Raw genomic sequence first — 15,213 nt, forward strand, 5'->3', positions numbered from 1 at the left:
AGCTGGAACGTTTGTCACACTTTCAACAAGTTTTAATAGGGCACTCCCACCCGAGACGAATTACTTTCCTCACGACCGGAAACATCGCGATATTTTTATGTGTCTTTGCGACAGTCGGTTGGAATTTCTCGCGTTAATTCCGTACGAAAGTCTATTTGTTTATCAAAAGAACGTAAGGTAATTTCCAAGCCGTCCTCCTCGCCGCTATCTCTCGCGTTCGTTTATTTACCTTGACGAGAAGCAGTTCCTCGTTACTAATTAATTAACCAATTAAAATTCAACGAAAGACCGTCTGTATCTTCCTGAGAAATTGTCTACAGCGAAATATTAATTCCTATATTTTCGCACACCAAGTACATACGGCCAGCCAAAGAATTAATTATCGATACTTCGATATTAATTGTCTAATTAGGAACGCCAGTCTTCTTCCACGGATAAATAAGTATCAGTTTTGGTTCTGTTCTTAAAAAAGTATTGTTCCTTCTACTGTGATCCAGTCGGAAAGTTTCGTCGGAAAGAAGCTTGTTTCTTCATTGAATGGAAACATCTATAAATATTATTCCATTGCTATTCGATTTTGCAATTACTCGTGTCAGTTATATATCGAATAATCGTGGAATCGATGGCCAAGAGGGAAAGGTTTACTTTAAATCTCACACTCTACATCTCAACAGTAACGACGTACACGATACACGTTCCTTGAATTCGACACGCGTGTACATTAAATTAATTTTCTTCACGAACTGTTCGTCGCTTCAATTACGGAGTATTACGCGGCCATTGGGATTGAATATAAACGAACTCGACTAGCGTTTATGAAAAATAAACGGGCAAAAAGATTCGTGCTTGGTCGCGCATCGATGTAAGTTGCCAGGTTTAAAGTGTCCACGCTAATTAAGCGGCCGAGAGATCGATTCGAAGATCGGTCGAAATCACGGTAGCTGGCAACAATCTCCGACCGACACTCCTGTTTAATCGACAGTAGTGACGTTTATGGAAGCCTCTTGCTTTGCATAATTGCCGCTTATGCACGTTCAACGATGGTGCAAGAGAAGAGAGGGAGACAAGGGAGAGAGAGAGAGAGAGAGAGAGAGAAGGGGCGTCTTTGGTTGCCGGATGGGGTTGTTGGACGGTTGGCTACGTGTTTGTGTATTTCTGCGATGTGCCGAGTACTTACCACGTACTTGCTGCTCAGAATGGCAACACTAATGGTACCTCGACAATGCAACGAGCTGCAAACAGGACTCCTGTCTTTATGGGGTTGCTATACTCCCCTTTACCTACCTCACCTCTTTCCTTTTCCGTTTCGTTTACCTTTTATTTTTCATTTTTTGTCATGTATTATACGTGCCTGCCACGCATAAGAACAAAACCACAAAGAGACAGAAATACAATATAAAACCGGACACAGTTGTAACATCGCCGCGTAAGGAATACGATAAACTACCTTAAAAGAAACAAACGTATACTTCAAAATATAATCCATCCAGACCCAACAGCGTCGCTAATGATCTCGCAGTCGATGCGACGTAAAACGTGCAAGAAGAAGAGTTTTCTTTTTGTTTTTTTTTTTTTTATAAATATCTTTGTATACAGCGAGTATGGGGCGTGTCTACGAGAATCGAGTACAAAGTTCGAGCAATCACATTTGGCTTTCTTAATGCTAAGAACTCGTCAAAGAAGTAACGGTGTTCGATTTAAAACAAATTTCGTACAGGTTTGCGGGGCACATCAGAAACTTATGACGCGTGTGCACGATTTATTCGCATAGCGGATCTTTACGACAAGTAATATCCTACACGCGCTTGTGCCCTTTCCGTGTGTCGGTGCAATTTGTCCTGAATGATGGCGATGCACTATTGCAATATCACCAAGGACAACTTACGACTCTCTTTTTTCCTCCCTTGTTTCTTTTCTCATCCGGAGTGCGTCATTGCAGCTTGTGTCAGTCATACGTAGGTACACACGTATGTACGTAGAAAGCAGATGTGGAGAATTTTCTTTTATTTATCTTTGGCGTTCGTTACGTGAAAGATCTTCGCGTTGATAAATAATTGCGTAACAAGGAAATGGAAAATACATTGCGTACTGTATTCTGAATATTTAAGGAGTAAAAATACTATCTTAGATTTAATATAAATTATAATTATAAGCGTAATATAAATAGACCTAATATAAATTAAAATTTATTATACCATAGAATTAATTTTATTTAAGGTATCTAATATAAATATAATATAGTGTTATCATGGTTATTGAGTACGTTTGAGCGACGTAAGACGAGCGATATGAAAAGTTATTGGCTATGTTATTCTGTTTCTTAGCTTTACGATCAATATATACGTATATTTGGTGAATAATTCATCAAACGCTGCGCTAAAATTGTTTCATACGCCGATGTATATATATAACTGTAAATGTGAGTTACCGTGGAAAACTGGGAAATGAAGTGCACTAACCTGTTCTGCAGATTCGGTGATAAAAGAGTGGCAATATTGTATGCTGAAGTGCGCTCTAGGCTCTCGGGCGAGGAAGCTGAATTGAGCGTGCTGAGGTTCACAGGTTGCGTACGAGATGCGCCTTAACGCGTGCGCCATTTGCACGCACTGAAAAAAATGAAAAACAAAGCCGATAATTGTTTATACTTTCAAATCAGTTTATATTTTCTTACATGTTTGTGCTACAGTTCTTTTTTTTTTTTTAGGGCAGATTAAGTACACGCGTTCTTGTAAGAGCAAAAGAGAACAATTTTTCTCTAAACACTTCTTAACTTCAAAACAAATAATAGCTTTTTATTCTTAGGTTTAATTTCATTTCTAAGTTTAATCAATCATTGATGTTTAAAAGTAATGATAATCACACACTGCTATTTTAGATTTCGATGTGTTCTACGTAAACGAGTGTATCTTTCATGATTTTGAAAGGACCTAGCAACGTGTGACTTTTACATTACCTTTACGTTGATATTAACAGCTTAATTATAAAGAGTGTACATACACACATATATCACAGGCGCCTTTTCATTAAAATAAATGACAAAATATGTATGCTGAAGCACGAAATAGACGCATAGAAAATAAGAAGCGAAACAGAAATTGAATGCAACAATCGTAGATCCCATTTAGATTTGTACTATTTTATCTTTCTCTTTTATTACCGAAACAATTTAATCACTTCGATTATAATCAGTTTCATTATATTATACACATTGCTTACTAAGCAGTTTTATGTTATACGTATGCTTAATGATACGCCTTGTGGTGGACGGTGAGACTTGTTGTTGGTTAAATTAATAACGAGACGAATTAATTTAATTAACTATATTTGCAGATATTTTAAAATGTAGAATACAAAGTTAATCGCAAGCGTTGCTTGCTTGATAATATTCAGATTCGTTATACTTATTCGTTCGACTGACTGAATCTTGGAGAACATGGTCGTCTATTTATACTGGTCGAAGGGGGTAGCGGAAGGTTTAAACTTGTCGTCGGTTGTAGGTTGCAGCGAAATTGCTTTGTCCAGAGTTTGTTCATTACATTATGTGCGTCGTACAGTGTTAATCCTCTGTGGCAAAACAACTATGTGAGGCATTTTCGTATCGAAACGCCCTAAGACGCATATGCCGCTACAGTCTAATAAATAATAAATGTTCGTCAACACGAAATCGATATATATACAGGGTGGTTGGTAACTGGTGGTACAAGCGGAAAGGGGGTGATTCTACGCGAAAAAAGAAGTCGAAAATATAGAATAAAAATTTTTCGTTTGAGGCTTTGTTTTCGAGAAAATCGACTTTGAACTTTCGGTCGGTACGCGTGCACTTTATCGCGTCTCGTTATAACGGATCTCACTGTAGATCGTTGTCTCGATGGGAAAATTAAAAAAAAAATCTTTTATTCTATATTTTTCGCGTAGAATCACCCCCTTTCCGCTTGTACCACCAGTTACCAACCACCCTGTATATATCGAAGAAACGACTGAGCGATGTCCACATTGAACGCGCTAAGCAATGATGTATAATAGAACAAATATCAGGCGGACATTTGTAGAATCGATGAAAGTAACTTTAACGTGAATTTAAAATGTTCGTTTTTCATCCTAAATGAAAGAATTTAACACGCGATAAGAGTACTTATCCAGCAATTGTGAAATTAGAGAGAGGCAGGTATATTTTATCAGCTTTTAAAAGAATGAAACGCCAGTGATTTCGCGTCGAGTCTCGACGAGCTTGTCGAGATCGTAATACCAACAATTTCCTCCGTGTTTACCGCGTGGGATCTGACTATTTGCAAAACGGATGGTAATTGCAAGCTTTCATTCCCTTTTGAATACTAAATAAAAATGTCTACCGAATAATGATACGCTACTTCGAAGGTACGTCAGGTCAGAAGATCAAAGCAGCTTGTTACGTTTCAGTCTGCAGGCACCGGCAACATTTCTCAAGCATAAAGTAGCAACGTCTCTCGCGACATCGTTCTCGCCCGTTATCTTGTGTTATATAGATATTGCGGAGCTCGTTGAATTTCCCTTTGCGATTTTATGCGCTCTTACTAGTTTTCACCGTTTGCTTGCTCCCTCCCTCCTGCCTTTCCTTCCCATATTTTTTCGTGCATGTTCAAAAACTTAGACGCCCTTTTGAAGTGTATCGTAACGTTCTTCAAACGCCAGTTTGTTCGGTGGTCGCGAGTAATGGTAATGAGAAAAGTATACCCTTTCCTGAAAGGAGAGAACTTCTATTTTACGTTCAAAAATGAGATACTTGCAATATCGTTGGGATACTTTCAATATATATACGGTGGATCTTAACTCTTCACGATAGATTTTACTAATAAGTTTATATAGTCGTAAGTGTTTAAAAGAAGGGTAATGAATATTATATAGAAATATTAAATTCGATATATTTCAACTTTCAAATGATAATAACTTCTTTTTAATAATTTATTACGTGCAATAATTTTACATTCCACGATTACGTTGATTTTCTGTTCATTTTAATTCTTGTTTCATTCGTACGATGTAATAGAATTTGTCCGTGCAATTGCATTAGAAATTAGTAGCATCATACATGGGATTATAGAAAAGAAATGGATATAGAATCATGCACGTAGAAAAGAAATAGTAATTTGATAATGGTTCAACGATAAGTTTGATGATAGACGCGTGAAACGGTCGGTGTGTAGGAAGGGTTGCTCGTCGATAGGCGCTCGATGTCTGAATTATCGAAATTTCGTTACCAGAACGCAAACAGATCTGTTGTTTGTATCATATTGTATGTTTTCTTGTCTTTATAGCAACGTTGTCCAAACCTTACAAGTAAACCAGGCTTCCCCAGCGTTGTGCATTGTCTTTCGTATTAAGAGCAAAAAAAGAGAAGTGGGAAGTCATATGAGATCTGCTAATCTCATTTTGAACTTCCTTTTACCTATAATAATGATACAAGGAGCAATATTATGTACTAAGATCAGCATATTATTTAATTATAATTTGTATAATTTCATAATTTAATTATGAATATGTAATAAATATGTATATATAAAGAAAAATTATTCTTTTACATATTTAGAAATTTTCACTAATTTGCATGAAGCATTAAAGAAATGGAACGAGTAGAAGCTCGACGTAGAACTGCACAATTAAGTAAAACTTCTTCTTATTAATGTACACTTCTATCTTAATTTTGCATCATTCTGATTAAATCAATGAATGGCAATGACAGTTGTATGAGTTGAGTCTTTGAAGCAGCACGTATAGAAAAAATAGCATCCTCATTAAAGTAGATAAGTCATAAATATCACTTAAATGCATCGAAATGTCAAGAGATATCGTAGCTCGTTATAAGCGATAGTAAATCTTCGGCGAGGTCGAACTGATGAGCGTAGGATGAATTAAAGTGAGGCGAGCCGAAGCGAAGCACTGATAGAAAATACCCAATACAATTTTATAGAACAGAAAGATACATATTTTTCAATACCTACAAACACGAATATATATTCATTACAGCGTCATTTTCTAGAAAGAAAGAAACCACTTTTATCATATTTCATATTCTATAAAATGTTTATTATGTTCGATTTATCACCTATTTTCAATATTTCCTATTATAATATTTATATATCTTCGTGTTATTTTATATTAAGAAGAGACGAATATGCATATATTTTAAATACAAATATACATTTTGCTTTTCTTGTTAATTCATCAGTATTACACGACTTAATATCTAATTGATATTTATTTAAAATTAAATAATTGATTTGCCTCGTTGCTTAATTTAGCTTGTTGAATGTTCGAATGTTTTAATTGAAATGAATAGATAAATCGCAAAATAAATAATAAAAGACAGCTAATATATTTGAATTTATGAGAAAATGTATGAGTGACCTTTACTTCTAGCGTTTGATTGATGATATACTAAACAAACTACTTGTAGGTAACGGTACTGCGCTTCTGCAAATGTGGTTGACAGAGTTGATTGGAAGTTATGTTATAAACATTATCCATCACAGATTGTCTAACAACACTTTTTCTCCAAATATAACGTTTTCATGTATTTCCATTATATGTATATTCAGATGTGTCTTGAATTTCATACTATTTTTTAGAAAATCATTGATACTCTTCTAAGAATGTGCTATTACAATGGCTATTGTTAAAGCACGTTGCTTTGCGACGAATAAATCCAAATAACAAATTCCTTTGGATAAATGAAATACGATTAAAATTTTTACGAAGAACTTTTTTAGTAAACAAAATTGCACGCGATGTCGTACATATTTTACAAATTTGTTGGTATGCAATTAAAGCAAGTAAAATATGTGCTATATTTGTTATATTTCTTATTATTCTATTACATTCTTAGAAATTCTTACAAATTTTTAAAATATATTTTATCTCTTGCATCTTTTTCTTTAAAGAAAATATATTAGTGCATCTTGTTTATACATACAGATATATATATATAAATAGAAAGTATATAAATATAAAAGTAGAATATAAGTATAAATATAATATATTATAAATAAATATAATATAAGTATAAATATAAAAATAGAAAGTATAAATATATTTTAATTCATTAACTGTTATTTATGGCATATTTATAGTTTACGAAGCTTGTAATTAAATAAAATACTGTGCATAAATACAAATATAAAATTTACATCGTTACAGTGATAATAATTTTGAAATAGGAATGTGCGATAATCTCATTTACAATAACAGAGAATGGAAATGATTACCTATAATACCGACGCGTACAAGTTCACACATTAGGCAGGTCTTAAAATTCTTAGTTTCGATGATTGTCGATAGAGTACGCTATTTCATAGTAGTCGTTTCTGGGATACTTATTTACAGCTATGAGTAATTTAGAATTATAGTTCATTTATAATATATATAATAATAATAATAATAACGCAAATCATTTATTTACGACTTCATGCTCTGCACTGAAATTATGCTTCGTATTTACGAGTAATTTTTTTGTAGCACTATCGAATTTTTATACTTAAAAAATTAAGCTTATGTTACTGGTAACGTTGAAAAGTAAGAAATATGTAATGTGTTAATGAAATATGTGAAACGAAAAAAATGAGCGAAATAAAACCAGAAAAATGTAGCGTGAAATATAATAAAACGATTTTCTTTCATTCGACACATGTATAGCTATTAATGATCGACAAAATAAATATTGCGTTGGCAACTAAGCGATTGCGGATTTTGTCAATACTACCTAATGACAAAATCCGCAATCACTTAGTTGCCAATCCAATATTAACAAATCGTACAACAAAGAAAGAAAAAAAAATTGGAATATCGTTATAACACTCAACGACTGGAAAACTGAAATTACACAAAAGTAATAAAAACGTTGTTAAGTTAGCGATGTCATACAATTTTTTCATTAAAGCGGAGAAACTCGATTAATTGTGAAACCACCCGAGATAAAATAATCGCGCGATTTACATGCATCTAAAATGATTCATCTATCTCTATCTAAATTTTAACACAAGTTTAAAGTTTACTTCTACAAGCTCAGGAAAGAAATTAAAAGATAAGAGTATACTCCAAACGTAGCAATTATAAAATCAAATAACGTTGCGTATTTGAACGTTCTATCTGATTGTTTGCTCTGTAGCAGTTCATCTAAAATTTTGTCGCGATACATCGTGAATTGGATGGTTTCGCCGTTTCGTGTTCGCACAGGCTGTCCGATAATTAGGTAATCAATCCAACGGCGCGGCGGAGGTGAAGCATTGTTGTAGCGCTGCCTCGATTAACACGGCGCGGCGGCACGTCGCGAGGAAAGAGAACGAATAAATCGCAATTATTGGCCACTTCGGTCCTTTTCGAACCGGCCCGAGATGAAGTTTCGTTCATCGAATTCGTTCAGCAACATGGAACTTTTAATGGCTTGCAGCCGTACCTCCGTTCGCAGAAAAATCCGCTGCAAAAGTTCGTCGTTCCTGGCGCGCGAAGTCTGCTGCCCGAACTTTCAAGCGATTTTGAGATATTGTTCGACTCTCCGGCGAATCATTCGCAACGGTCAGTCGTGAATTTCTAACTACGAATTCGATCGTTATATCGAACTATGTTAACGCGCCACTTACAAAGATTTTAGAAGCGTAATCGATAATACTAAATCAACGATTGTATTAAATTATTAATTGCCCTCTGCTACCGTATCGTAGCGAAACATGCTTTTCATATTGAGTAGTTTTCTAGTATCAATTATTTCTAGTACAATATCGCGAGTGTATTGTACGTGTTATAAATTCGTAAAGATAGATTTACGTTCATTAGTTATTTAGGATACTGGAAATCATTTTGGAAGATATAATAGGCGAGCCTGAAATAAACGAGTACTCGCAGCCTGTACATATCTGTATAACGAGAAACTCTGAGAATAAATGGAATTAACGATTCTATAAACTTTTTCTTTATACATTGGAATACATTTTTTAATTCTTGCTTTTTTAATAGTATTCCAATCAAGTGTTTAATAAGTATATTTCTGCAGATATTTTTTCCATTTAAAATTTTGCCATTATTTAATGAAAAAAGCTACGTGCATTCAATAAATAATAATCACGTTTCCACTAAATTACAGTAAGTATCTTAATATATTAGGACCAATTAATTCAATGATAATATCATAAAAAAATTTTTAAAGCAATAATCTTTCGAACATCGTAATGTTCGAACATAAATATGAGTTCCTGCACATAAACACGTATACAATATACACATAACATATTATGTAGCAGATCAATTTGAAAAAAAACACATAGATAATTATGGATACGTAGAACATATTGTCTAGGCGTGAATTTTCAAATCACTTTTAGGCAATAATTACATATAGATTGAAAATACATTGATTTGCGAGTTTAAAGAATACATAACGATAACTGTATAAAATTGTATCATAACAATTTGTAATATTTCATTCTAGTTAAGACGAAATGTTTTCTTTCCTACAGTAACAAATATTTACACAGATTGTACGAAACAAGCAAATGAGAGTTGCTTGAAATTTAATAACAAATTGCAATTTCCCAGATAATCCCTCGCTTAAGGTAATCAGATCCAAATAACACGATTTATCAGAGTTTCATCAATACGTGACGAACAATTGTATCTGCAGGAACGAAATCCCGTTACGAACGTGCAAATCACATCTTGTTGGATGTGGCGTTGCTTTGCTTCGAATTAGTAGCGTACCTACATATCTATGGTGTTTCCATTGTGGTAATCATGCAACTAAACAAAGCTATTTTTCATATTTATTGAAACGTTCTATGTGTATCTACCGAAATGAAGTGCGACCAAAAAAGTCGAATATAAGTATTTTCCTATTTTTCCAGTGTTTACCAACTATATTGAATTTAAAAGAAAATAATAAAATAATTAATCTATTATTGTTGATATATACATATGGAAGCGTATAACAAAAAATTGTTGATAGATGACATCAATCTGTTTCTGGTATGTTTCTTCTTAAAATTTATAACGCGGTAGAAAAATTCGTGATTTATTGAGAACTACCGAGGAATTTTAAGAATAGGAAGGATTTTCATAGGCCAGAGATGTACAAAACTCTAAATAGAAAAATAACACATCGAGTACATCGACTACTTCACCTCATTTTATGTTGCAAATTCAACTTCAAGAAATACAAACACTTACGTAATATAATACTGTGTATAATACAATATCAATGAAAGTAAATAATACTAGATACGTATATTAAATAAAAATGTCCATTACTTGTTTTGAATTTATGATAAAGCACACTGAATTCCAATTATTCGAACGATTCACAAGTAACGTTAAACAAGAACTCTAACTCTAAAGTTCTATCAGAGCTACAGAACAATAGAAATTAGATACAGTTTCGCGCAGGTTCGTAATTTTCCGCAGAGGAACAAAACGTTAATAGAAATATGGCAAGTCACTTTCCATGATTTCATATTATTTGAATATCAAACGGTATATTGACCGTATCATATCGTTTTTATGAATTTTTATTTGGCCAGTCAGTCGATTCGAAAGAAATGTGCATCGACGTTGACACGTTTATAAGACACGCGAGGAAGTTTTAATAAGTCAAATTTATATGTCGCTTCAAAACTACACTTCAAATATTCTTACAGAAATACTCGAGCACGGAAGATGAGCTCTCTTTCGACGTATTCTTTCGTGAAAAAATTACGATTACGCTAGCGTGCTACCACGAGCTAGACGTATTCTCACCTGAACCTTACAGAGGACGTGAGGTCACGTATGCTTTATACAGCCCGGCCTACAGTATATACGTGTACGCTTCAGTATGCATAATGTTTATAAGCCGGCGCATCCGTAACATGGTGGGTCTCACGACGACATAAAATATTTTTATATCGAAGGATACCCCTGGAAAATATTTGTATATCCACGACTATCGCTGGCGCACCGTAAATAACTCGTTCCAGCCGTGTTATTTGACGACCGGGCAGCATTCGCATTTTCATCGATTTTTCAACAACCACCCTTTCTTCCTTTCCCACCCATCCCCTCTGGCCCCGTACGAACCCCAAGGAAAATAATTGAAGAGACGATCGTCACGATAGAACAAATTTCGGACCCGAAACACTTTTTCGTTCGTTCGTTCCTCTTGAATTTTTCATACATCACGCCGGCGCCATTTCATGTGCTGAAGTTCTACGTGAGAAACGTAGAAATGATTTTCATGGTTTTGAAAGCACCGGAATGAGTTCTATATCTTTCTTCTCAACAGCGATATCGTCGTCGCGGCGAACAGAATGCATTTTTTAAGAGGAACATTTAGCAGGGCTGATATGGTTGACCCTTTCGATGCGACCTGAAAATAGATTCTTTTGCTTTGTGAATCCATATCGTTCATTTATGATACCAATAACACGAAGAGGAGAAATAATAACATTAATGTTTCAATGTTTCTTCTTGATAAAAAATCGTTTTTTTCTTTTTATACCAATAATTAAAAAACGCGAATTTTGTGTTATATCATTGCTGTGTTACAGAAATATCGCTACAGTGGTTAGGAAAAGGACTTTGCATTTTATTTTCACAGTATCAAATTTTTCTAGTCGTATAAAAGTACCAAATTACATTAAATTTAATATATTTGAACTTGATTAAGTACAGAAACACAGTAAAGAATGCAGTAACGTGCAAATACTGCCACTGTAGTGATCGTACGTATCTTTCTAAAATCGCGAACACTTTTATTCTGTTTCTCGAGAAACTGGATAAAGCACAGGTATACACAATTATTGCAAGTTATTAGAATATATAAATATATATTTTTTGAATTATTAGAACCTCGGGTGAAGAGGAGAAAATCTGGAAGAATCAATTTGATTCTCTACAAGTGGCCAATTCTCGTTCACGTGTTGTCGCACGGAGTTCTAAAGAAAATAGAAGGAAAATGATGGATGCGAAGGAACAAATATGGACTCTTACGAGGGAACTACGATCTGCGGATTCACTTCAAGCGGTGACTGTACGTGCGGAAGATATAAACGATGCCACAGAGCAGAGACCATCAATAACTTCTCCTTCATCTGTTCTCGTCTCGGCCTTTTCCCTTTGTACAGGAAGTACCGTCTATCTGGGTAAACCGTTGTCCTTCGTTCTCGTATCTTACTAGACTGCCTCTTGCCATACGGTTTTTGAACTTACCTTCTTCGTCCTTATCGTTCTCCTACATTCGCGATCGCGCACAGAATTTTAATGAACCATCATTGAAATTCATTAAGTGAGAATATTTGTCGAATAGAACTTAAGCCGAAATGGATATTCGAAATTGCATTTATAATCGCTTGTTCCAACGGATGACAGTTACGACGCACTCGAATTATGCGAACCGTGCGTACTATCTCTTGTGACAACTTTCAAAGTTGACGACGATTATTCATCCTGTTAACAATCTGTTCACCGTTCTTGTACATTTCGATTCTTTGTCAAATTTTGTTAAATCCTGTTCATCGTATTTAATCGATTCATTATACTGTTCTTCATATCTATCACTGTTAATTAAACTACATAGCTTTTATTCATTTATTTAAATATCCATTGCACCGGCTGTACCACATCAGTTTCACTACAGCAAATTCTAACAGACACCATTATTATGTTTCCGGTATCAAAATGAAACACAAATTGTCATTTTTGTATTAAAAGTGTGACATATAATTATTCGAATTACACATATATTCGTGCAAGTGAATATATACATACTTATGTGTTAATATAAAAATCTACATATTTCTATCAAAAAAGACGTACAACTTTACTAACTTTTCCAGTTCGTAAGTTGTCAGAGAAAAATAATTATTCCAGTATAATTTATACATCTTACAACAAATTGTATTAGGTTGTCCGAAAAGTTTCTTTCGTTTTATGAGAAAATAATAGACGCATAAATTATATTATTTTATCGAATTACGTAGGACCCATTGTGTTCTGTTGAGATAAACACCGTGACATTTCACAGACTTGGTTTCACGTTTGTCTGAAGATACACTGTTTTAAAAAATATATTTGCGAAAGAAAGACACTTTCCGGACAACCTAATATTTAAGAAGAAATAACGAACTTTTAACATAATGAATATAATAGGAATCGTAAAGTTGGAAAAATCGAAACGTTCAGAAATTTAACGATCCGTGTAATTGTTCGTAAAGAGTTTGAATGTGTGTAAACGTAAGAATATTTTCTTATCAAAGAGCTCGAAGGGAGAAAAAAATAGGGGCTGCCCATTATCGTCTTCTAAAGGAGGTGTCGATGCAGCAAACTCGCGTAAAGGGAGCAATGGGATTCCTCCGGGATTTCTGGATCCCCCGGAATTCCGTAGTAGCTCGCCGCGGTCTATTTCCGCCGTGGAACTTTTTAACGAGCTCTAAGAACAAAGTTTTTTGTCCTGCGTGATTCTTCTTGATCGGCCTTGCCAACGAGTACTAGTTCAATTACGATTGCTTACATATCTCTGTATTATTATTATTATAAAAAGTTGAGAATTTCATTGACATTAATGATCCTTATTAATTCTATTAGAATTGTTATCAATTGTTACATGATATAGTCGTTGTATGTTTTTGATTTTGTTAGGATACATATAATCGAAGCTATAAAACGAGTATAAAATAATATTTTATTCGTATGACACGTATAATCATGAAATATCATAATCAAGTTTTAAGATACTTATTTTGGGAAGACATAACTCTTTCGCAATCGAAGAGTTCTTTCTAAAATAATTTCCACGATGATCTATACGCGTTATACAGAGAAACACGAATGCTGCACGGTTAGCTGCTATAGTACAAATTTTATTTTAACATGGTTAAACGTATATTATTCGATGATTTCGCCACGATATTCCTCGTTTACTTATCATCTGTTGTATCTACGTGATAATAAACGAATATGAAACGTAAAATATATTGGTATTATGGAAAAGGGATTGGATATTTCATTTTGTTTTTGTCACTGGCGATATAACTAAAATTTCCGATTTATGTGCAAATATCGTCCTCATTTGTACTTATATTAAAGAAACATAATAAATGGCATTAATTAAAACAATTCCAGTTCTGTACAGGAAATACTGCGTGTTACAAACAAAAACTCGATGCAACAGATTGTTTCAATTTGTCCGCTTGAAATAGCTATCAGGCAAATGTAAAATATTTGTACAATGTTATTTCATTTAATTGCAATCGATATACGTATTACGTAGCTGAGAATCAAATAAAAGCTGTTTTTAATTTTGCTTCTCTCTGCATGTTAAGAAAATTCATTGCAATCGAATCCGAAAGTAGCGTGCGCATCATCGAAACGCAAATTACGTTCTATAATTACAAATACGAGCTAACAATTCGACAAATTGTTTACATGCTGAAAACAACGGCTGATAAACGTTGTCGGAACGTGACACCAATTACCGTTATTAATTGGAAGACGCAGAATTAGACGGCACGCAATTTCGTTAATCCTGCTAACTAGTCTAATTTCCCCGACAGGCGAACCTAATTTACCAGTACCATAGTGCGAGGTTACGTACCGTAAGTATCGTATTCTACCGCGATGGAATCGGAAAAGCCTCCTACCCCGTTCGTGTTTCAATAAACAGTGAATTACTATGTACAGCGATATTTGCATAATGTGCGTGCAATATGCTGCCATTACAGCAAAATCGATAAATGTAGCTTTGGGCGAACATCGATCGCGAGGATTTACAGTGGCTCGAGTACTCGAGCGAAAAGTATTATGTGCATTGTACGAAACTTTCTGAAGCTTCGTTACCGCTGTAACGAGACACATCTATCGTGATTATAATAGGAAAATTTGAAATCAACCCGAGAATGTATATAGAAATTGCGCGATATTTATAGCAAACGTACCCTTACAATTAGTAAGAAATCGATATACAGCGTGAACAGTATAAGCTTCGGTATACGACAATCTTATATTAGGTTGTCCAAAAAGTTTCTTTCGTTTTATAAGGAAATAATAGACGCACAATGTTTTTTGTTTTGTATTAGTTTATTGAATTATGCACGAACATAATAATAGAAGTAGAACGAAATGGACCTAATTCAATAAAATAATATAAAACAGAAATTGTTGTTCATCTATTATCGTCTTATGAAACGAAAGAAACTTTTCGGACAACCTAATACAATTGGT

General features: G+C 34.2%; 1 protein-coding gene across 2 annotated transcripts in view; it reads right to left on the reverse strand.

The window, feature by feature from the left end:
* The window catches only part of LOC117207384 (tensin-1-like), a 197,541-nt gene that overhangs the window by 76,422 nt on the left and 105,906 nt on the right, over positions 1–15,213 (reverse strand). For both annotated transcript variants that reach the window (XM_033447561.1, XM_033447559.1), the window contains exon 3: positions 2,460–2,606. In XM_033447561.1, the coding sequence (XP_033303452.1) occupies positions 2,460–2,597 (138 nt within the window). In that variant the 5' untranslated portion in view covers positions 2,598–2,606. The remainder of the gene's footprint in view (positions 1–2,459; positions 2,607–15,213) is intronic.

The sequence above is a fragment of the Bombus bifarius genome, unplaced genomic scaffold (assembly GCF_011952205.1).
Source record: "Bombus bifarius isolate JDL3187 unplaced genomic scaffold, Bbif_JDL3187 scf7180000008028, whole genome shotgun sequence".
NCBI classification, from domain to species: Eukaryota; Metazoa; Arthropoda; class Insecta; order Hymenoptera; family Apidae; genus Bombus; species Bombus bifarius.